The sequence below is a fragment of the Phocoena phocoena genome, chromosome 11 (assembly GCF_963924675.1).
Source record: "Phocoena phocoena chromosome 11, mPhoPho1.1, whole genome shotgun sequence".
Lineage (NCBI taxonomy): Eukaryota > Metazoa > Chordata > Mammalia > Artiodactyla > Phocoenidae > Phocoena > Phocoena phocoena.
The window spans coordinates 8,139,699-8,163,284 of record NC_089229.1 but is presented as its reverse complement, the minus strand read 5'-3'; the positions used below and the strand labels follow the sequence as shown (position 1 = coordinate 8,163,284).

At 39.2% G+C, this 23,586-nt stretch overlaps 1 protein-coding gene across 1 annotated transcript in view; it reads right to left on the bottom strand.

The window, feature by feature from the left end:
* MRTFA (myocardin related transcription factor A) overlaps positions 1 to 22,601 on the bottom strand; it is a 166,733-nt gene extending 144,132 nt beyond the window's left edge. Inside the window, exons 1-2 of the mRNA XM_065888122.1 lie at positions 22,520 to 22,601; positions 21,272 to 21,333 (exon numbers count right to left, since the gene is read on the bottom strand). Coding sequence (XP_065744194.1) covers positions 21,272 to 21,333; positions 22,520 to 22,601 — 144 coding nt within the window. The remainder of the gene's footprint in view (positions 1 to 21,271; positions 21,334 to 22,519) is intronic.
* Positions 22,602 to 23,586: the final 985 nt, after the last annotated feature.

Below are 23,586 nucleotides of genomic sequence, written 5' to 3'. Positions count from 1 at the left end.
TCCTTACCTCTAAGAATGACAGGAAGGAAACTGTTATTGTTAGGGAGACTATCCAGAGCCAAGTCTGCTACTTAAAAGATAAAAACTGCGGAATTCTCAAGTCTCATAAAGGCATGCATATCTTGTGCTATTTCTCTAAGGTTTGTTTAAGATGAGCAGCTAAAATAATTATCATCATCTATCCCCCTACTCCATTGTTCAGTTGCAAAAAGTTCTAAAGAGTTCAGAAGTACACTTCCATCTGGTGATTTACACTTTCTTTTTTTTTTTTTTTTTTTTTTTACACTTTCTTATTATATACAGTAAATGTTTATAAAAAATAATAATATTAATAACAAATAAACTTTGAAGTCATTAGTGCCTGCCAATATCATACTAGTTGACAGCTTCCTTAGACTCAAAGTGTGTGAAAGAACATCTGAAGGGAGACCTGTGACCCTTCCTAAGCAGCATTCTCACACCACTACTAAAACACACAGGTGCTGTCATAGATGAAAAGCTAAGTCCTAACTATAAAACATAAAAACCCGTGCACATTTTATAAGAACTCAACCATGCCAATAACTAATGTGCTATTGTATAATGCTACAGTGTTGATCAAGCATATTTCAATCAAGGAAAAAATATCAAAATATGGATATGAGGATTTTAAAATAAAAATATGAAATAACCCATAGCACTTACAATTTCTGCACTTCTTCAAAAACTAATATTCATGACCATTAGTATGAATCATTTCTATGAATATAAATAAGAAAATATTTGAGGAAAAATGTGTAGGCTGACTGATTTTTTTTTAAACCAATGCTGTATGATTTTTTTCACTTTTATTTTTTATTTTTAGTTGTGAAAGAATTTAAAATACAGAAAAGTGTAATATAACAAACTCAAATATAACAATTATAACATACTGCCATATTGGCTTCAGAATTTTTTTTTGGCTGTACGCGGGCCTCTCACTGTTGTGGCCTCTCCCATTGAGGAGTACAGGCTCCAGAGGCGCAGGCTCAGCGGCCAATGGCTCACAGGCACAGCCGCTCCGCGGCATGTGGGATCTTCCCAGACTGGGGCACGAACCTGTGTCCCGTGCATCGGCACGCAGACTCTTAACCACTGTGCCACCAGGGTAGCCCCAGAATTTTTTATGAAATAGAAAACTGGAGGTAACTTGGTTTCCCTGCTCATTCCACTGTCTGCTCTGCCCCGTCAAAAGTAACAATCCTGCCGAAATTAATACATCTTCTTCTAATCCATATTTTTTTAATTAATTAATTTATTTATTTTGGCTGCGTTGGGTCTTTGTTGCTGCACGCAGGCTTTCTCTAGTTGTGGTGAGCGGGGGCTAGTATTCATTGCGGTGCACAGGCTTCTCATCGCGGTGGCTTCTCTTGTTGCGGAGCACAGGCTCTAGGCGTGCAGGCTTCAGTAGTTGTGGCACGCAGGCTCTAGAGCACAGCCTCAGTAGTTGCGGCACATGGGCTTAGTTGCTTCGCGGCATGTGGGATTCTCCAGGACCAGGGCTCAAACCCGTGTCTCCTGCACTGGCAGGCGGATTCTTAACCACTGTGCCACCAGGGAAGCCCCTAATCCATCTTTTCTTTTCTTTTTTTTTTTTTTCATCTTTTTTAAAAATAAATTTGCAGCATATGTATGGATCCACAGACAACACAGATTATTTTATTTTGTCTTTAACTATCAAGTGGTATCACATTTAACTTTTTGTAACTTGCTTTCTTTTTTTCTCAACAAAATGTTTCCAGGATTTATATATGTAGACACAGGTGAACCTGGTTTGTCGTTCTGACTGTATAACAATAATAAATTGCATTAAAATACTACTGCTTTATTATCCATTCCTCTGTAGTTGGATAATTTGTTTCTAAATTTTTCCTATTACAAATTTGACTGAAATAAAAATGCTTGTACATGTTTCCTTTTGCATATGTAACTCTGTAGAGTTACATCCCTTTAACTGCTGGTTCATAGGATATATTTATTTTCAACTTCACAAAATCTTGCCAAAAATTACACATCCTTCTACAGTGTATTAGGGTTTCTCTTCCCCACAGCCTTGTTAACAACTGGTAGTATTAAACTTTAGATACATCTGCACAATCGAAGTGTGTGAAATAGTATCTCATTATTTGAGAATGAGCCAATTTTTATAGCTTTATTAGACAAATGTGCTTTCTCTTTTGTAATGTTTCTATTTCTAGATCATTACATATATGAAATACACAACTTACTCCTTTCCCATGTTCACCCATAGTCATATACTACAGAATTTTAAATTTCACATTCAGTCTTTCAATAAAACAGAATTTTTCTTTATAATTAGGATTTTCAAGTTGGCATAGCCTTTAGAAAAAGGATGATACATGCTATCTTTAATAAAAACGTCCCATGTGTTAGAATTTCACACAGCTCTATCCAGCAAAAAAAGAGAGATATCTTACCCATAAACAGATAATTTAGTCCTTTAAAAAAAATAATAATAGAACAGCATTACTGGGATGTAATTCACATACCATAAAATTCACCCTTTTAAAGTGGACAATTCAGTGGTCTTTGGTATATTCACAAAGCTGTGCATCCATCACCACTATCTAATTCCAGAACATTTTCATCACCCTAAAAAGAAACTTCACACCTGTTAGTAGTCACTCTCTATTTCCCCCTCCTCCCGCACCCAGCAACCACTAATCTACTTTCTATAGAGAAATTCATCAATTTACTCTTATTCAGTCTAAAAAATGTCCCTAGGTCACTTCCTTTAATTTAGCCACAGAATAAAGCTTTTAACTCTTACACACACACACACACACACACACACACACACACACCCTCTGTGATGCAAGGCAGTCTAATCTAACTTTGACTTCCTTAGAAAAAGTCACGATTTGTTCACAGATCAGGGTAAACCTACCTAACAACATATGAATACCATAAGTTCCTTTGAGACTATATTTGCCCAAAACTCAGTTCATTGTGTTACAGAGACACACAGCATGCACATCACTGTTCTTTCTGTTTGAAAAAAGGCTGACGGTAATCTGGCTATGAGTACATGGGGGTGAGCTGAACACAGTACAGTGCCCTTCATTAGGCACTGCAATGGTAAGTGCCTCACTGGACTAAAGCAGCTAATAGATTTTAGGGCACATGTTCTATCTCTTTTACCAAATGAGGTAAAAAGCCTTTAACAAATAGGGCTGTGCAAGAGCCTGAAGACTCTGAGTGCCACCAAACAATTCTACTCATTAAAACACCAGAATCTTGTTTTGCCTATTTTCATAGGACGTTAATGAATGTCCACCAATCTTCCTGATAACTTGAAAGCAAATATAGTCACAGGACAGCTCACTAGCATCTCAGAGAAAGCTACAATGTTTGATGAAAAACAAAAGGTGTAATAAGGAAACCTTAGCTCCCTATGTAACAGCAGTGGCAAACAGGGCGGTCATAACTTTGGTATCCTTATCTTTTCTGGTGCTGAATTCTCCTGCAAAACTGCCTCAGGATGTAAGTGGAGGGTTTCCCACTCTCAAAGCAATGAATTCTCCAGCTTTACCTCTGGCTGAATTACGTACCTCTGGCTGAATTACGTACCTCTGGCTGAATTACGTACACTCCAGGCACAAAACATAATACAAAGAGAATGGCGCAAGAAATGAGCCTTGTGACTCAAGGAAAACATAGTAAAGCAGAGCCCAAAAGACTCTTTAAAGCAGATCATACAATCATGACTACAGAGCAATTCACAGAAAGTGCACAGAAAGGAACTGCTTATCTACATTTTTCACCCCCCAGGAGTATATATAATTATTTGTTATCTGCTGTATTTTATATGTTTATACTATTTTATAACCACAATTCTGAAAATATTCCCATCAAGTGTGATAAATTAAAACTTATTTTCCTTCTTCTAGGCATTCAGATTCAGGATGGCTGAGTAGAGAAAGAGACTCTTTGTCTCAAAACCTTGTCAAACGGTGGTAGAATTGGTGAATTTTAGGGTTTGAAGAAATCTACAGTATTCAGTGATTTCAGATGATGAAGAAACTAAAGCTCAGAAGAGTTATAAGCAATCTGCTCAATGTTACCAAATGAATTAGTGGCAAAGCCAGGAGGAGAACCCCAACCTGCTGACTCCCAACTCAGCATTTCCACACAACCATATTCATTTTCTGTAAACAAATAATTAAACAGATATGGAGGATTCTGGGATATTTGATTCAGCACGCTATCCTGTCTTTTAAAATGCGAAATCTCGGGCTTCCCTGGTGGCGCAGTGGTTGGGAGTCCGCCTGCTGATGTAGTGGACAAGGGTTCATGCCCCGGTCCGGGAAGATCCCACATGCTGCAGAGCGGCTAGGCCCGTGAGCCATGGCCGCTGAGCCTGTGCGTCCGGAGCCTGTGCTCCGCAACGGGAGAGGCCACAACAGTGAGAGGCCCGTGTACCGCAAAAAATAAAATAAAATAAAATAAAATAAAATAAAATGCGAAATCTGCTCTCGTATTGGCTTACCACTCCCTCTCCAAAAGAAGTTACAACAAAATGAAGAGCAGCTACCATCTCTGCCAATCTGAAAGGAAGAGTAGATACAAAAAGGGGCTAAGTGATACACTGGAATTAAACTGAATACAGCAGGACTGCGAGAACAGCAAATGAGCAAACAGGGATGAGAAGATTCTGTTTAAGCCTCAACGCTACTGAGCAAGAGGGCTCCATGATATAACTTGTTCTAGATGTATGAAATCAGTGATTACCTTAACTTTTAATTTTTATTAAATTATATAAGCCTTTAAAAAAACATATAGGCTAGATTTATAACAAAAAGCAATAGTCAGTGGGATACTGTGACCGGAATAACATTTAAAAATCATCATTCAGGGAATTCCCTGGCAGTCCAGTGGTTATTAGGACTCCGCACTTTCACTGCCGAGGGACTGGGTTCAAGCCCTGACTGGGGAACTAAGATCACCCCCGCAAAAAAAATAAATAAATAAAATCATCATTCAGACAGTGGGAAGGAGAACAGAGCTGGATGGGGGTAGAACATGAGAGGAAACAGGGATTGCAATTAGGAGGCTACTGGAGAAGTCTAAGAGAGAAATAAAGGTGGCTTAGACAAGAGCAGTAGTGGAGCAGATAGTCAAACAGTCAGATTTGGTTATTTCTGGGATGCAAGGATGGTTCAACATACACAAATCAATTAATATGATACACTGTGTTAACATAATGAAGAATAAAAATCACATGATCATCTCAATAGATGAAGAAAAAGCATTTGATAAAATCCAACACTCTTTCATGATTAAATTAAAAGCTCAACAGGGCTTCCCCGGTGGCGCAGTGGTTGAGGGTCCGCCTGCCGATGCAGGGGACACGGGTTCGTGCCCCGGTACGGGAAGATCGCACATGCTGCAGATGCTGCAGAGCAGCTGGGCCCTGTGAGCCATGGCCGCTGAGCCTGCACCTCCAGAGCTTGTGCTCCGCAACGGGAGAGGCCACAGCAGTGAGAGGCCCGCATACCACAAAAAAAAAAAGCTCAACAAACTAGGAATAAATGGAAATTACCTCAACATAACAAAAGCCATATAGAAAAACCCCATAGCTAATATCATACTCAACAGTGAAACACTGAAACTGGACACTAAGATCAGGAACAAGGCAAGGATGCCCACTCTCACCATTTCTAATTAAAAGAGTACCAGAAGTCTCAGCCAAAGCAATTAGGCAAGGAAAAATAAATAAATAAAAGGCAACCAAATCAGAAAGGAAGAAGTAAAACTGTTCCTGTTTACAGACATATTTTTATATATAGAAAACCCTGAAGACTCCACGAAAAAACCCCAAACTATTAGAACTAACAAATTCAGTAAAGTTGCAGGATACAAAAATCAACATACACTAATAAACTATCTAAAAAGGAAGTTAAGGAAAGAATCCCATTTACAATATAGCATCAGAAAGAATAAAACAATAAGAAACAAATTTAACTAAGGAAGTGAAAGACTTGTACACTGAAAACAATAAAACACTGACAAAAGAAATTAAAGATACAAACAAATGGAAAGCTGTCTCATGTTCATGGATTGGAAGACTTAATACTGTTTAAATGTCCACACTACCCAAAGAGATCACAGATTCAATGCAATCCCTATCTAAATCCCAATGGTATTTTTTATAGAAAGGGAAAAAACAATTCTAAACTTCATACTGAACCACAAAAGACACCAAATAGCCAAAACAATCTTGAAAAAGAATAAAGCTGGAGGTATCACACTTCCTGATTTCAAAATATATTATAAAGCTACAGTGATTAAAACAGTATATGGTAGTGGCATAAAGGCAGGCAAACAGATTAGTGGAATAGAATAGAGAGCTGAAAAATAAATCCACTGGGGACTTCCCTGGTGGCGCAGTGGTTTAGAGTCTGCCTGCCAATGCAGGGGACATAGGTTCGAGCCCTGATCCAGGAAGATCCCACATGTTGCGGAGCAACTAAGCCCGTGCACCACAACTACTGAGCCTGCGCTCTAGAGCCTGAGAGCCACAACTACTGAGCCCATGTGCCACAACTTCTGAAGCCCGCGCACGTAGAGCCCGTGCTCCACAACAAGAGAAGCCACCACAATAACATGACTGCACACTGCAACGAAGAGTAGCCCCCGCTCGCTGCAACTAGAGAAAGCCCGCACGCAGCAACGAAGACCAAACACAGCTAAAAATTAAAAAAAATAAATTTATTTAAAAAAAAAAAAAGCACAGGCAACAAAAGCAAAAATAGACAAATGGGACTACATTCAGCCCTTTGTATCTGTGGGCTCTGCATCCTCAGATTCAACCAACTGTGGATGGAAAAAATTCAGGAAAAAAAATCCCAGAAAGTTCCCAAAAGCAAAACTTGAATTTGCCATGCAAGCAACTATTTAGATAGCATTTATATTGCATTAGGTAATATAAGTAATCTAGAGATGATTTAAAGTATACGGGAGAATGTGTGTAGGTTATATGCAAATGTTATACCATTTTATATAAGAGACTTGAGCACTGTGGATTTTGGTATCTGTTGGGCACCTGGAAAAAATTCCCCACAGATACTGAGGGATGACTGTATACTAGACTAAAAAACTTCTGCACAGCAAACAATCAACAGGGGAAAAAGGAAACCTACAGAATGAGAGAAAAATATTTGCATAGGGGGTTGCAAATATCTGATAGGGGGTTAATTTCCTAAATACATAAGGAATTCTTACAATTCAATAGCAAAAAAACCAATAACCCAACTTAACATGGGCAAAGGACTTGAATAGACATTTCTCTAAAGAAGACATACAAATGGTCAACAGTATATGAAAAAATGCTCAATATCAACCAATCATCAGGAAAACGCAAACTAAAACCACAATAAGCTATCACCACATACTGTCAGGATGGCTATTATTAAAAAAAAAAAAAAAAGACAAGTGTTGGAGAGGATGTGGAGAAACTGGAGCCCTTATACACTGTTGGTGGGAATGCAACGGTACAGCCATTATGGAAAACGGCATGTAGGTTCCTTGAAAAAAATTAAAAATAGAACTACCATATGATACAGCAATCCCACTTCTGGATATTTTTCCAAAATAACTGAAGTTGGGATTTCAAAGAGATATTAGACATGTTCAATGCACCACTATTCACAACAGCCAAGATGTGGAAACAACCTAATGGATTAATGAACTTTAAAAAGGTGATATAGGGACTTTCCCGGTGGTCCAGTGGTTAAGACTCTGCGATTCCAGCGCAGGGCTGGTTGGGAAACTAGGATCCCACATGCTGCACAGCATGGCCAAAATAATTAATATAAATAAATTAAAAGGTTATATATATATATATATATATATATATACACACACACACACACACACACACACACACACACACACACAATGGGATATTATTCAACCTTAAAAAAGAAGGAAACCATATAATATGCAACAATACAGATGAACCTTGAAGACATTATGCGAGGTGAAATAAGCCAGTCACAGAAGCACAAATAGCACATGATTCGACTCATATGAGGTATCAAGATCGTCAAACTCATAGAATAGAATGGTGGTTACCAAGGACTAGGGGGGAAGGTTAAAGAGGACTAGGCTAATCAACGGGTATAAAATTTCAGTTTTGTGTGCAAGATGAATAAGTTCTAAAGATATGCTGTACAACATTGTGCACACAGACATTATTATTGTATTGTACACTTTAAAAATCTGTTAAGAGGGTACATCTCATTTTAAGTGTTCTTACCATTATAATTTTTAAAAAGTTTTTTTAAAGAAAAGATATAGTCATAATTGGGATATATTTTAAAACTTGGGATAGAATCGCATGAATGTATACCCTAAAGCAGTATTTTTCATATTGCAATTTGTAATACACTGGTCATGAAATCAATTTAATAGACCAAGGTCAGCATTTTGAACTAAATAAAACAGAAACTATCAGAATGTAGTAAGGGTATTCTTTCATGAAACTTTTGTTTCAGATATCTATGTACTTATTGTATAACTGGGTTCTAATATAAAATATGTCTCCAATTATGAGTCACAGTCCAAAAAAATTTGTGAAATTTTCCGTAGGAAGTTGAGAGCACTTACCTTCCCTAAAATTTTTGTCAAAGTTCTACATTAGGTTCAAATGAAACAAGCTACAACAAGTTCAAATACATACCTAATATAATCTCATTGATCTGCCAAAAAAAACACATCATTTGGTCTTTTTAAAAAGAAAGAAAGAAAAAACAGCACAGGCAATATTCAAGCATCACTGGAATGCCAAGCACAAATTATGTTATTTCTACTAACCATGGAGACATACAGATTACTAAAGGAATATAATGCCAATTTTCTTTAACCACTAAACCATTCTAACCATTCAACTACTCCTAATTTTAGGGATGAGACACCACCAATGCACATTCATAATGGCACTGCTTTCAGAATTTTCAAGAAAAAATCTTACTCTCCCAAATAAGAAAATGTGCCTACTTCTCCTTGAAGAATTCAGAGATAATATACTACAGCTCTGAAAGATTCTTTCATAAAATTTCCTGCCTTAAGCAATAACCTTTTATTAAATAACTGAGATAAAATAAAACATTATCTACCAATTCGTCAAGTCTTTAGGTTCAATTAGCTGAGTCTCTCAACAGCAACAATATTGCCATTTTGGGTGGGTAATTCTTTGTTTTGGACGTTATCTTGATCCCTGCCCACCAAATGCAAGTGGCATATCTCCTCCCTCCCCTAACAGTCACTGTAACAACCAAAAACGCCTCCATACTTTTCCAAATACCCTCTGGAGATATGGTACCTCTCCGATTGAGAACCACTGAAAAATGTAGATGATTCTCCTTAGTTCAACTGATTGCCACATAATAAATTATGGCCTCCAACTCAGGGCAGAAATGTCAGGCAGCTATCAGTTCCTGGAATTTACCCGTTTCCAAGGAAGCATTAAGATCAAGCAGTCTGAAGTAGAAAGAATATTTACCACCTTTTTCCTACACTAGGCAGTCCCTGGCTGCTATTTTCCAAGCGGGATACAGCAAATGTAGACATTTAAGGGGGGAAAAAAAAAAAGGTTAACATATGGATTCTATGTTAAAAGTGAATCTACATTTCCCCCAAGTTTCATGAAGAAAGGATGGGACAGAGAGAATTACAGAAAAAATGTCTAAGATTATTTCCTTGAACAAAGTCTCCAGGTACATTTACATGTTTATATATACATGTGCAGTGCAGAGACTTAAGGGAAAAGTCAATGAATAATATGTAACAAGTCTTATCAGATTGAGAAGAATATATAACACTTACTAAACACATGTGACCAGAAACAGTGCCAAATGCTTATTTAACACCTGCAGCAAGCTTTTAAGAGGAGAAGCTGAGGGACTTCCCTGGTGGCGCAGTGGTTAAGAACCCACCTGCCAATGCAGGGGACACAGGTCAGAGCCCTGGTCTGGGAAGATCCCACATGCCGTGGAGCAACTAAGCCCGTGTGCCACAACTACTGAGCCTGAGCTCTAGAACCCGCGTGCCACAACTGCTGAGCCCACGTGCCACACTACTGAAGCCCATGCGCCTAGAGCCCATGCTCCACGACAAGAGAAGCCACTGCAATGAGAAGCCCATGCACCGCAACAAAGAGTAGCCCTCACTCACTACAACTAGAGAAAGCCTGCACGCAGCAACGAAGACCCAATGCAGCCAAAAATAAAATAACATAAAATAAATAAGTTAGTAAAAAAAAAGAGATCATCTAGTGACTAAGTGGCTAAGCCAGGAGTCACACCCAGATCAACTCCAGGGCCCTCACCAAGAGTTATATTGTTTCAAGGCACAAATAAGAACACAGGAGGAGGGGACTTTAAGAGCAGGAAAGAACTTATCTGAAAACTATGAAAAATGTTAATACACTAAAGTTAACTATGAAAAGGTTATCAGCAAAAATTCCTGTGACCCAAGAAAAATTCAATTTTCATCCCAAGGCTCTTAAGCAATCATATTTAAACTCTGCACTTAAAAGTTCACATTACAAAGAAGCTCAAATTAAATGAACTCTGAACTCCATTTTGTACGTGCTGCCTTGCACATAATACTCAATTTTTAAACTGTTAGCCTGTTTAATTATTCCTTAAGAGGCATTTCTATTTTAACAACCACATGGTACTTCATTACTTCAAGAGATATCAAAAGGGGCTTCCCTGGAGGCGCAGTGGTTAAGAATCGGCCTGCCAATGCAAAGGACACAGGTTTGAGCCCTGGTCCGGGAAGATCCCACATGCTGCGGAGCAACTAAGCCCGTGAGCCACAACTACTGAGCCTGCGCTCTAGAGCCCACGAGCCACTGCCGAAGCCCGTGCACCTAGAGCCCGTGCTTCGCAACAAGAGAAGCCACCGCAATGAGAATACCACGCACCGCAACGAAGAGTAGTCCCTGCTCACCGCAACTACAGAAAGCCCGCGTGCAGCAACGAAGACCCAACACAGCCAAAAATAAATAAATAAAATAAATACATTTAATAAAAAGAAAAAGATATCAAAAGGAAATAAATGTTATTACCCTAACTGATTATATTTTACAAAGGGGAAAAGGCAACTTTACAATGGATAAATCTGGCACATAGAAACTTAACCAAAAGTGAGATTTAACATCACTGAAAATGAAACTAACATCATGAGCCTCCTGATGTGAAGCACTAAGAAAGACAAAACATCCTGCATACAATATTTACCCTGAAGTTATTCAAGAGGAAGCAGATAAATTCAAACTGAGGGATATTCTGCAAAATAACCAGTTTCCCAAAATGTCAATGTCATGAAAGACACCTCTCCCTTCCTAAAAGAGGGCTAAGGAACTATTTCAGGGTAAAAGACATAACACCGAAATGCAATGTATTTCCTGACTGAATTCTGGATTTCAAAGTTTTTAAAGTAAGCTATAAAGGACATTATTAGAACAACTAAGGAAATATGTACAATGTGGACTACATGTTAGATAATGATAATACATCAATACTGTCATTCCTGAGTGTGACAACTGTACCGTGGTTATATGAGAGAAATGTCCTTATTCTTTAGAAATGAATGCTGAAATATTTAGGAGTAAAGTAATCCTTAAATGCTTCAACAATATATAAATGTGTGCATGTGTGTAGAGAGAAAGAGAGAGAACACAAAACTGTGGCAAAACATTCACAATGGGCGAATATGTACTATTCTTGACGATCACTGTACTATTCTTACCAAAATAAAAGGTTGAGGTGGAAAATAATTCAAGACACAAAGCTCAGGAACCTTAATGTAAACATTACCTAAAGAATTAAGACAGAATAACAGAACCATTCTCTATGGAAGAAGAAAGGAAAGAGAAACGAATCAAGAAGCAGAAGTCAGGGAGTAAGATAGGAATTCAGGCCACTGCGATTCAAACCCCATCTTCCTTTCTTTATAACCCCAAGCACAAACATAGTATTGGCAGGAACCTCAACACAACCATTTCTAAAGTAAAGGCCCAGCATGCAGAAACAGTGAGTATTCACTCACCCACCAATATTTATTAAATATATGTGTGTGTCAGACTCCATGGCAGCAACACAATAAAAATAAGAGCACAGATTCTGGAATCAGAGTGCGCAGGTTTGAATCCCAGCTCTACCAAATCCCAGCTCCACTATTTGCTATTTGTGTAACTTTTAGCAAATTACTCAATCTCTTAGTGCTTTGATATCCTCATTTTTAAAGTGAAGATAATAACAGTATTTACTTCAAAGGGCTGTTTTATGTTGTGCTTTTTTTTTGCGGTACGTGGGCCTCTCACTGTTGTGGCCTCTCCCACTGCGGAGCACAGGCTCGCCACTCCACGGCATGTGGGATCTTCCCAGACCGGGGCACGAACCCGTGGCCCCTGCATCAGCAGCCGGACTCTCAACCACTGCGCCACCAGGGAAGCCCAGGGCCGTTTTGAAGATTAAATGACAAAATATATGTAAAATGCTAGAGTACTGCCTGTCATATATTAAACAACCCAGTAGATACTAGCTACTTTTTTTTTGTTTTTATTAGGCACTGGAGACACCAAGTCAAAGAAGATATGGTTCCTTCCCTCAGAGATTTGCGGTCTACCTGGGGAAACAAACAGAAGAACCAATGTCCAAGGGCATGTAAATCACTGAAGTTGGAACACACCCTCACACCATACACAAAAATAAACTCAAAATAGCTTAAAAACTTAAATATAAGACATGACATCATAAAACCCCCAGAAGAGAACAGAGGCAAAACATTCTCTGATATAAACCTTACTAATATTTTCTTAGGTCAGTCTCCCAAGGCAACAGAAATAAAAGCAGAGGGCTTCCCTGGTGGTGCAGTGGTTGAGAGTCCGCTTGCGATACAGGGGACACGGGTTCGTGCCCTGGTCCGGGAAGATCCCACATGCCGCGGAGCGGCTAGGCCCGTGAGCCATGGCCACTGAGCCTGCGCGTCCGGAGCCTGTGCTCCGCAACGGGAGAGGCCACAACAGTGAGAGGCCAGCGTACCACAAAAAAAAAAAAAAAAAAAAAGAAATAAAAGCAGAAATAAACAAATGGGACCTAATCAAACTTACAAGCTTTTGCACAGCAAAGTAAACCATAAATAAAGTGAAAAGACTACCTACAGACTGGGAGGAAATATTTGCAAATGATGCTACCAACCAGGGCTTAATTTCCAAAATATACAAACAGCTCATACAACTCAATAACAAAAAAACAAACAACCCAATCAAAAAAAGGGCAGAAGATCTAAAAAGACATTTCTCCAAAGAAGACATACAGATGGCAAACAGGCATATGAAAAGATGCTCAACATCGCTAATTATTAGAGAAGTGCAAATCAAAACTACAATGAGGTACCACCTCACACCAGCCAAAATGACCATCATTAAAAAGTCTACAAATGACAAATGGTGGAGAGGGTGCAGAGAAAAGGGAACCCTCCTACAGTCTTGGTGGGAATGTAAACTGGTGCAGCCACTATGGAAAACAACATGAAGATTCCTTTAAAAAACTAAAAATAGAGTTACCCATTGATCCAGCAATCCCACTCTTGGGCATATATCCAGAGAAAACTCTAATTCGAAAAGATACATGCACCTCAACATTCACAGCAGCACTATTTACAATAGTCAAGACATGGAAGCAACCTAAATGTCCATCGAAAGGTGAATGGATAAATAAAATGTGGTATATATACACAATGGAATACAACTCGTCCATAAAAAATAATGAAATAATGCCATTTGCAGAAACATGGATGAACCTAGAGATTATCATACTAACTGAAGTGAACCTAGAGATTATCATACTAACCGAAGTAAGTCAGAAAGAGAAAGACAAATACCATACGTGGTATTCACTTATATATGGAATCTAAAATATGACACGGGGCTTCCCTGGTGGCGCAGTGGTTGAGAGTCCGCCTGCCGATGCAGGGGACGCGGGTTCGTGCCCCATTCTGGGAGGATCCCACATGCCGCGGAGCGGCTGGGCCCGTGAGCGATGGCCGCTGAACCTGTGCATCCGGAGCCTGTGCTCCGCAACAGGAGAGGCCACAGCGGTGAGAGGCCCGCGTACCACAAAAATAAAAAAAATAAAATATGACACGAATGAACTTATTTATGAAACAGAAACAGACTCACAGACACAGAAAACAAACTTATGGCTACCAAAGGGGAAAGGAGGTGGGGGAGGAATAAATTAAAGAGTTTAGGATTAGCAGATACAAACTACTATACATAAAATAAACAAGGTCCTACTATATAGCACAATGAACTATATTCAATATCCTGTAATAAACCGTAATGGAAAAGAAAAAAATTTTCTGTAAAGAATAAATCCACGGGACTTCCCTGGTGGTGCAGTGGTTAAGATTCCGCTTGCCAATTCAGGGGACACGGGTTCAAGCCCTGGTCCGGGAAGATCCCACATACCGCAGAGCAACTAAGCCCGCGAGCCACAACTACTGTGCCCTCGTGCCACAACTACTGAAGCCCGCGCGCCTACAGCACGTGCTCCGCAACAAGAGAAACCACCGCAATGAGAAGCCCGTGCACTGCAACGAAGAGTAGCCCCCACTCGCCGCAACTAGAGAAAGGGCGCATGCAGCAACGAAGACCCAACACAGCCAAAAATAAATAAATAAAATTAATTAATTTTAAAAAGTAAAATATTTTTAAAAAGCATAAATCCAATGCTATATTTGCATAATTTAAAAAAAAGATTCAATGTCCAGAGAACAGTGTGATAAGCATTATGTAAAAGTATGCACTTACAGTAAAGGTACTATAAGAGCAGAGAGAAAGGGTGTTTAATAAAAGATAAAAAGTTTACCACAAATGGGACCAGAGCTGACTTCTGAAGAATAAGTAGTCATTTCCCATGGAAAGAGAGTGATTAACCATTCTAGAAGCTTTAAAATCTTAATGGGAAAAAGCCTGACATCAGTTGAGGTTAGGCTAACAAGAATGAAAAGTATGGCAAGAAAAAAAAGGAAGGCAGGAGCCAGATCATAAAATGGCCTGTGTGTTAGGCTGAGTTTGAACTTTATCCTGAAAGCAACACACAGCCACACAAGACACAGAATAGAGAAGTGATGTGCTTAAATCTCCATGTCAGAAAGATCACTTGAAAAAAAGAAAGATCACTTGGATAGTAAAGTGGAGGGCAAATTAAAGAGGTGGGAAGTCAAGAGGCAGGGAGACTGGTTAGAATTCTACTGCAATAATACAGAGGGATAAAAAAAATATAGGCTTCAACCTGTAAGTATACAGCCAAGAAATATGAAAACATGCATTCACACAAAAACTTGTGCACAAATGGCCATAGCAGCATTAGTCATAATAGCCGACAAGTACAAACAACCCAAATGTCCATCAACTAATACACTTATTTTTAAAACGTAGTATATCCATACAATGGAATATTATTCATTCATAAAAAGGAATGAAGTACTGATATATGCTACAATACAGATGACCCCTCAAGACATTATGCTAAGTGAAAGAAGCCAGTAACAAAATAGCACACATTTTATGAATGCATTTACATGAACTGTCCAGAATGGGCAATCTATCGAATTACAGAGTAGGTTACGGGTTATATTACAGCTGGGGGAGAAGGGAGAGGCTGAGAGGAGGGAGGGAATAGGGAATGACTGCTAGTATCTATGGGGTTTCTTCGAGGGATGATGAAAATGTTCTAAAACTGTGGTGATGGTTGTACAACTCTATGAATATACTAAAACTACAAAATTGTATATTTTATTTGGGCAACTTGTATGGTATCTGAATTATATCCCAGTAAAGCTGTTTTATAAAAAAAAAAAATAGGCCTAAAGTGAAGTGGTAACAGGAGGGGTCTAAGTTATTTCCCAGGTCTCTAACACAAGTAATATGAATGAAGAAATGATTTATGTTGCACTCACAGATACAGGAGATAAACAAGTGCAGGAGGTGGTGGAGTTGGGGAGAGGTAGATAAGTTTGGACATGTTAAGTTTAAGGCACCTATGGAACGAACACCCATATGGAGATGCCCAGGAGGCAGCTGCATCAATAGGTCTAGCACTTGTTAGAGGTCTGGGGTGAAGGAATTACTTAGAAATCAACAGCAAATAAGCAGTGACTGAAACCAGAGGTTTTGATGCAGAGATCCTCAAAGAATGTAGAGAGTGATGAGAGCTAAAGTCTACAACCAAGACTAGAGAGACCTAGGGGGTATCAAAAATGGAGAGCTAAGCAGGGAACAAGAAGCTTACCAAAGATGCTGAGAAGCAGCAGCCAAAGAGGAAGGAGGGAAGAATACGATCTTCTGCGGACAGACAGCCTTGAGAAAATAAAATCCTAAACAGTGCCAAATGCCTCAGAGGAGTCCTGCCCCTAGCAATGCCTGGCACACCGAAGGTGCTCAATAAATACCTGATGAACCAATTAATGTAGAGAAAGAAGTATTCACTGATTTGACATATGGACAAAATAGTGACTGGTGACTTCAGTGAGACCACAGGGTACCTAAATGCAAATTCATAAAGGGTGCCTTCTTTGGGTGGGCACACAGATTGATAAGCAGGGCTCAGAGTGGACTTCAGCCCCCCCACACACATACACACACCCTCAGGCTGGCACCCAAGTGCAGTGAACAACTCAGTGGATTAAGAAGTAGAAAGAGATGTGGAAGTGACAAGAGCAAGTATAGATCCTACTCCTTCACAACCTGTCTGAGAAGGGAAATACAGAAGCCTCTGTTACCAGAAAATTTGCCCAATTTTAAAACCTACCAGTAAACTACACCATATACTCTCATCCCCTAAATTTATGTTTTATTTATAACCTATTTAGTCATTTTAACTAAAATGTTAAAGCTTCCATTACCAAAAAGAAATTAAAACATAACCTAGATATACACATGTACAATAAAACAAAAACTAAATTCTACTGAAAACAAAGGACAAAGGCAGCAGCTACAGAACTCCCATAGGCAAAAATAAAGTCATTAAAATACCAAGTGTGGTAGCTTTAAAATATACCCACAAATTCTTTAATACTCCTCCGTGCAAAAGGTGGAAACTACTACCCCTCTCCCTTGAGTGTGGGCTGTACTTGGTGACTCTCTTCTAATGAACAGAATGTAACAGAAGTGACAATACGTGACTTCTGACATGAAATCATAAAAGGTACTGTGGCTTCCTCCTTACTCTCTCAGCTTAGTTGCTCTAGAGGGAAGCCAGCTGCCATGCTGTGACAAAACTCAAGCAGTCCTCTGGAGAAGTCCATCTGTTAAGGAACTGAGAGGCCTCCTGCCAACAGCCATGTGAGTGAGCCACCTTGGAAGTGGATCCACTGGCCCCAGTCAAGCCTTCAGATGACCACAGCCCCAGCAGACATTATGAGTGCAACCTCATGAGCCAGAATCACTCACTTAAAATGCTCCCAGATTCTTGAGCCACAGAAACTGTGTACAATAACATTTATTGTTGTTTCAAGCTGTTGAAACTGAGTTTTAGGATAATTTATTATGTTGAAATACAGTCATCCCTCAGTATTCACAAGGAATTGGTTCCAGAACCTGCCACAGATACCAAAATCTGCGGATGTTCAAGTCCCATAGTCAGCCCTCTTTACCTATGGTCCCACATCTGAGGATTCAACCAACCACAGATGGTGCAGTAGTATACATATTTTATTTATTTATTTAATTTATTTTTGGCTGCGTTGGGTCTTCATTGCTGCATGCAGGCTTTCTCTAGTTGCAGAGAGAGGGGGTTACTCTTCGTTGTGGTGTGCGAGCTTCTCATTGCAGTGGCTTCTCTTGTTGCGGAGCATGGGCTCTAGGTGCGCGGGCTTTAGTAGTTGTGGCACACAGGCTCAGCAGTTGTGGCACACGGGCTTAGCTGCTCCGTGGCATGTGGTGTCTTCCCGGACCAGGGATCGAACCTGTGTCCCCTGCATTGGCAGGCAGATTCTTAACCATTGCGCCACCAGGGAAGTCCCAGTATACGTATTTATTGAAAAAAATCTGCGTATAAGTGAAGCCATGCAGCTCAAACCCATGTTGTTCAAGGGTCAACATGCAGATAACCAATATACTGATAAAATTTTCAAAAGCTCAGGAGTACCAGAATATTCATTTACCTTATTTTATCTACTAAGCATCTGAACACTCCTGTACCAAGCAGAATTCTCCAAACTGGCAAATATCTAATCTATATATACAAAGAGAAATAACCAGATACATGATTTCTTTTAAAAATAAATAAATAACAAGTGAGGTGAACAGGAAACCAAGAATAATGCAAGAGCTTTTACTGAGAGACCTAAGGTTTTTGTGTGTGGGTGGGGGCGGGGGGAATAACTGAATAAAAATTAAAGCCCTTCTTTTTAAATAAGATTACACTATTTTAAAAGAGGTGAGAGAATGGACTTCAAATGACAAAAGGATGATATGCTTGATGTGCAATAAGAAACTAATATAAAAATAAAAGGGGGACTAACTCACCATTGTAAAGCAATTATCCTCCAATAAAGATGCTAAAAAAATTTTTTTAATAAAAAATAATAAAAGGGGGAAGAAGACATGCGATAGAATGCTGGGAAACTTAATAGAAAGGAGATTAAATCTGACGCACAACAACAAAATTTGTGGATGACTTTAGAGGAAGTTAAAAAACGGTGTTTACAAGAGATCTTTTGGGGATGCTGGAAAAGTAACACTGCCATGTGATAATGATTACACAACTCTACAAATCTGATAAACATCACTGAGTCATACACCTCAAAAAGACAAATTTTGCAGTATATGAATTATGCCTCAATAAAGTTGTTTTCTTTTTTTAAGTGGTATTTGTTCGCTAAAGCAAGGAGGGAAAATTATATTATTAAGAGTTTTTCTGACTAAAGAAAGGAAGTAGCCAAGAGGAAAAGTACAGTAATTCATTCGACAGACAAGAAAATAAAAAGGAAATTTTTCATAGATTAAGAAATATTAATGTTTTCATTTCAGCCAAATAAAGGACAGTATTGTGTCTCTGGGTAACTCTCTACAAACCTGGCTAGGACCACAAAATCTTACTATCTTAAGAGTAGAAACACAATGGATTTGGAACCCTTAAATGGGAAATAAGGAGAAGGAACACTCTGACTTAATTTCCTATCCCCTAGAAGAGAGTAACAATTTATTCTGATCTCACATTATTGCATGTGCCTGAGATACAGAGATGGTACCTCCTATGAGAAGAATTTAAAGAAATTTAAAAGCAGAAAATCAAATATATAATTGTTTTTTTAAATGTATGTTAATTTCTTTACAAGCCTGATGGCAACAGTCAATTCCCTCAGTCAAAATATCCACATGGGGAATTTTTTGTTATTTTTGAAGAAGATTAATTTGCATTGGTTCAGGGACTTTTGCAGAAGTTTCCCAAAACAGCAGTACTGTATTTTGTTTACCCCATTTGTAACTACAAACAAAGATCAAGCAAAAATGCACCTATAAACAACCACAATTCACATTTGCTCTGAGCTATGAAAATATTAACCTACTCTGACCTCCCCTGCACCAACTTCAGCGAACCCTGGATCAAGAGTCTCAGCTTCCAAAACAGCACAGGTGTCTCTAATTTCAGACCTGCTAGTCTCTCTGACTTTGGCTAAATCAGTAGCAAGCCCAGAAAATAAAAACAAAAAAACTCAAAAGTCATGTAGGTATTTTCTTTCTTCCTCCATAAAAGAATGCTCTAGGAGATACAAATGAAATAGCATGTATTAATATATAATTCTATCTCCTCTAAGTGGCTATAATAAAAGTCAAAATAGTTCAAGATAGTGATATTCACGATAGTATCCATCTAGACTTGAAAAATTGTAATATCAATGAACTTTAAAGTTTATGGTACCATGCCAAACCTTTACTAGGCATTCAATAAATGTTAGTTCCTTTCTTTCCTTTCCATTAATTCTTAGAGTATTTCCATAAAACAGTTCCTGCTCATTATACCCCAATATATAGCAGGAAAATAGAAAAAAGATAATTTCCTCACTGAACACCTAGATCAGACTCTGAAAATTCAGGCCACCAGATGATGATGAAGGCACTGATTTGCAAAAGTTAAACTTTACTCTCTCTACCTCCCTTCCTAGGCAGCAGTGTCAGTTCCAAGGACCATGTTCCTTCTGCTATAGGAAGTGGCTCAACTGTTTTTCCCCATAGCAATATATTAGCAGTTCCTGTTCTTTGTGACTGGAAGCCAGTCTCAAGAAGCTATTCTATTCTAAGTGCAGGTGCAGCAAGAGTCCAAAGATTGTCATCAACCCAGAGAACCCCATGCTCAAGTTCACGGGATTCTTGGTTGGAGGGTTTTGGGGAGTACCGCCATTGGTTTTTTTGGCTACCAATTTCACTCTCCAAATGATCCAAGTTTCCTGCACCAATGAGCAATGAATGGGGTCTCCACATACCTAAGATTATGGGAAACTAAAACTACATGAAACAGCACTAGTCCCTACTTTGACAGGAAATGTTCTGCCAAAAATAGGTTTGCAGAGCTGTGTGAAGCTGCCGTCTATAGCTCTTTTTTGTGGGCATCTGATACAAGAGAGATACATGAGCCAGTCATATCTGGTGTACTTTTGTTCAGACTCTGGAGCTTAAGACAGGAACACAAGCATGCTGTGTCAAAACAAACTCTAGTGGTTACAGATGGACAGATTCTGTCATCAGTAACAAAATTTATAGTTGTCAGTGATGGTCTGGTTACTGTCAAGATAAGCCCTTTGATTGCAGCTAGTCTACCATTCACATAAGCTACTGAATTTTAGTGACCAGAAGAATCAGCTAGCCTGTCACCTCCCACTACCCCAAGCTGGTTCACATAACGGCTCCAAAACAAGAACTTCTGCCCTCTAAGGAGTGGGTCATGGTGTGTGTGTGAATTCATGGTTCTGTTCTATGACCACCAAAATTTTAAATCGGTTGTGCTGTTTCTTGGCATTCAATACCCTCAGACAAGACACTAGATGTAGTCCACAACACTAGATAAACCATGGTGACAGACCATCATAGGGCCATGCTGAGTGCTTCCCTAAACAATAATCAAATCTGATCAATTCTATTTCAGTAGAACTCAAAATACTAACAAACACCTTAGAAAGGAGGCAGGAAAGAATAAATAAACCCGGGACCTACCTTGTTTACAATTCCCACAGACAGATGAAATTCAATTCCATGCCAACCATACCCTTCGATCACTAAAACACAAACAGAAAAATAAAAGTTCATGCAATATAAGCAGTTCTTCCAGTTCCTACAGCATATTTGGTATCAATGGTAAGAAGTTGTTTCTTATCTGCTTTCTATCCTCTCCACGACCACAACAGTAGCTGAGTGTCACTGGCAAAAAGGCCCAGATATGTGGAGTTAAATAACAGGTAACACTGATTGAATAACTTACTATATGCTAGGCACTGTTCTAAGTGCTTAAATGTACTAACTAATTTAATCCTCACAACAACCCTATGAGATACTCTTATTAACTCATTTTACATCCAAATGACAACTGGCCTATACCTCTGAAAATCGCTCTTGTGTTAAGAAATGCCTCTTAAATAAATGTAGGCAATCTCAACCACAGTGGCTGGGCTGTCTCAATGGTTGATATCTATATATGTTCCATATTCATCCACTCATTATACATTTCTTAAGTCCCCATGGTGGGCTGAGCACTATAGTAGATGCTAATCATGATTTATGTCTCTGCCCTTTAGGAGTTGAGAAACTAGTTGGGGAGATCAGACTAAATCCAAGAAATGGTTCAAGAAATGGAATGCCCTATTATGAAGTACACTCTCTTTGTGCAATCATTCAGTAAAAAAATGAATAACCTTTGGGAAAAGGAAAGGAAAGCTTTACAGAAGAGGTGCCTTAAAGCTGGACCTTTAAAAATAATAATAAAATTGGCAAAGAGAGGAGAAAGGTTCTTCAGGAAAGGAAACGAGAACAAAAACATGGTGGCGGGGACAGACAGACTCTATCTGAGGTCCTTCATAATCTGATCCCATCCAGTCTGACTACCCTTTGCCTTGGCCGCTGACCTCCCTCCCCATCCCCGCTAGCCACACCAGACTTCTTCATTCTAGGATACACAATCTTTGATAGCTCCTTTGTTTCTCCTACTGCCTTGAATGTTTTCCCCACCTTTTCTCTGGTGGGTAACATTAACTAGTCCTAGTATACAGTAGGCACTCAATAAGATATAGTCATTATTGTAAATAATATTGTTTAAGATGCAAATGAAACACTTTTCTATAACCTCTTCCAATTCTCCAGAGTTAATCTACTGGCCTCTCTGCCACACCTACATGGCATTTGTCCATTTTTCCATTACAATGATAAAACATTCTACTGTCCCCAGGTTTCCTTTTTTTTTTCTCTTACTTGTCTGAACAGGTAACATCTTTTCTACAACTCTATATACTCCAAGACCTAGCACAGTGTCTGGCATGTAATAGGTGCCCATTATATGCACTTGTTGACTGAAGGCCCGACTGACTCAAATTTACAAAATGAATAACGATAGAATTCTTCTAAAAAGTGAGCCCATTTAGTACACTTAAACAATTCAGTTTATCAAAAATCGAATGCACTTTTACATCTTCGTGAATATGTCTGCTACATAATTACACCAACAATTCATGCACAAAAAAGTCAAAGTGGATTCACCAAACACTACCAGCTGACTAGTTTTTGCTTGATGACAAAATGAGGTCCTCATCCACATCAATAGACACAGGAGAAATTAACTGAATTGATTATTTAGATATTATGGCTGGTGACCTTTCTCAGTGAACGGATGCCACAACTTTGTAGGCAGTATGTATGTTTAAATAGGTATTTATACTGGCTTTAGTCACCGGGGGGTAGAGGTTACAAATTTAGAAGTCCAATCATAAATCCAAGGTTTATTTATAGAAACATTCCATATGGTAAGAGTTTAAAAAGGAAAACAGCAGCCATTTTCTTTGCTGAAAACAAAAGGTAGCAGAGCACCGAAGGACCAGACCTCCTCTTTTTTTTTTTTCTTTGGCGGCACGCGGGCCTCTCACTGTTGTGGCCTCTCCCATTGCGGAGCACAGGCTCCGGACGCGCAGGCTCAGCGGCCGTGGCTCACGGGCCTAGCCGCTCTGCGGTATGTGGGATCTTCCCGGACCGGGGCACGAACCCGTGTCCCCTGCATCGGCAGGCGGACTCTCAACCACTGCGCCACCAGGGAAGCCCCAGACCTTCTCTTAACTCTGCTCTCGTCACTGCTTAAAGCAGAGGAAGAAATGTGCAGGGCAAGCAGGAGCCTCGCTGAAAATCAGTTACCCACAGCAACCGGCCTTTTGAATGTCTATGCTATTCAAGGCTTATGTATTAATTTTATACATATCCGTGTTCACTGAAAGCACAATTTTTGGCTTGGAACTTAAAAAAAGTGTTCTAATGCGCTAGTTTGTCCAATA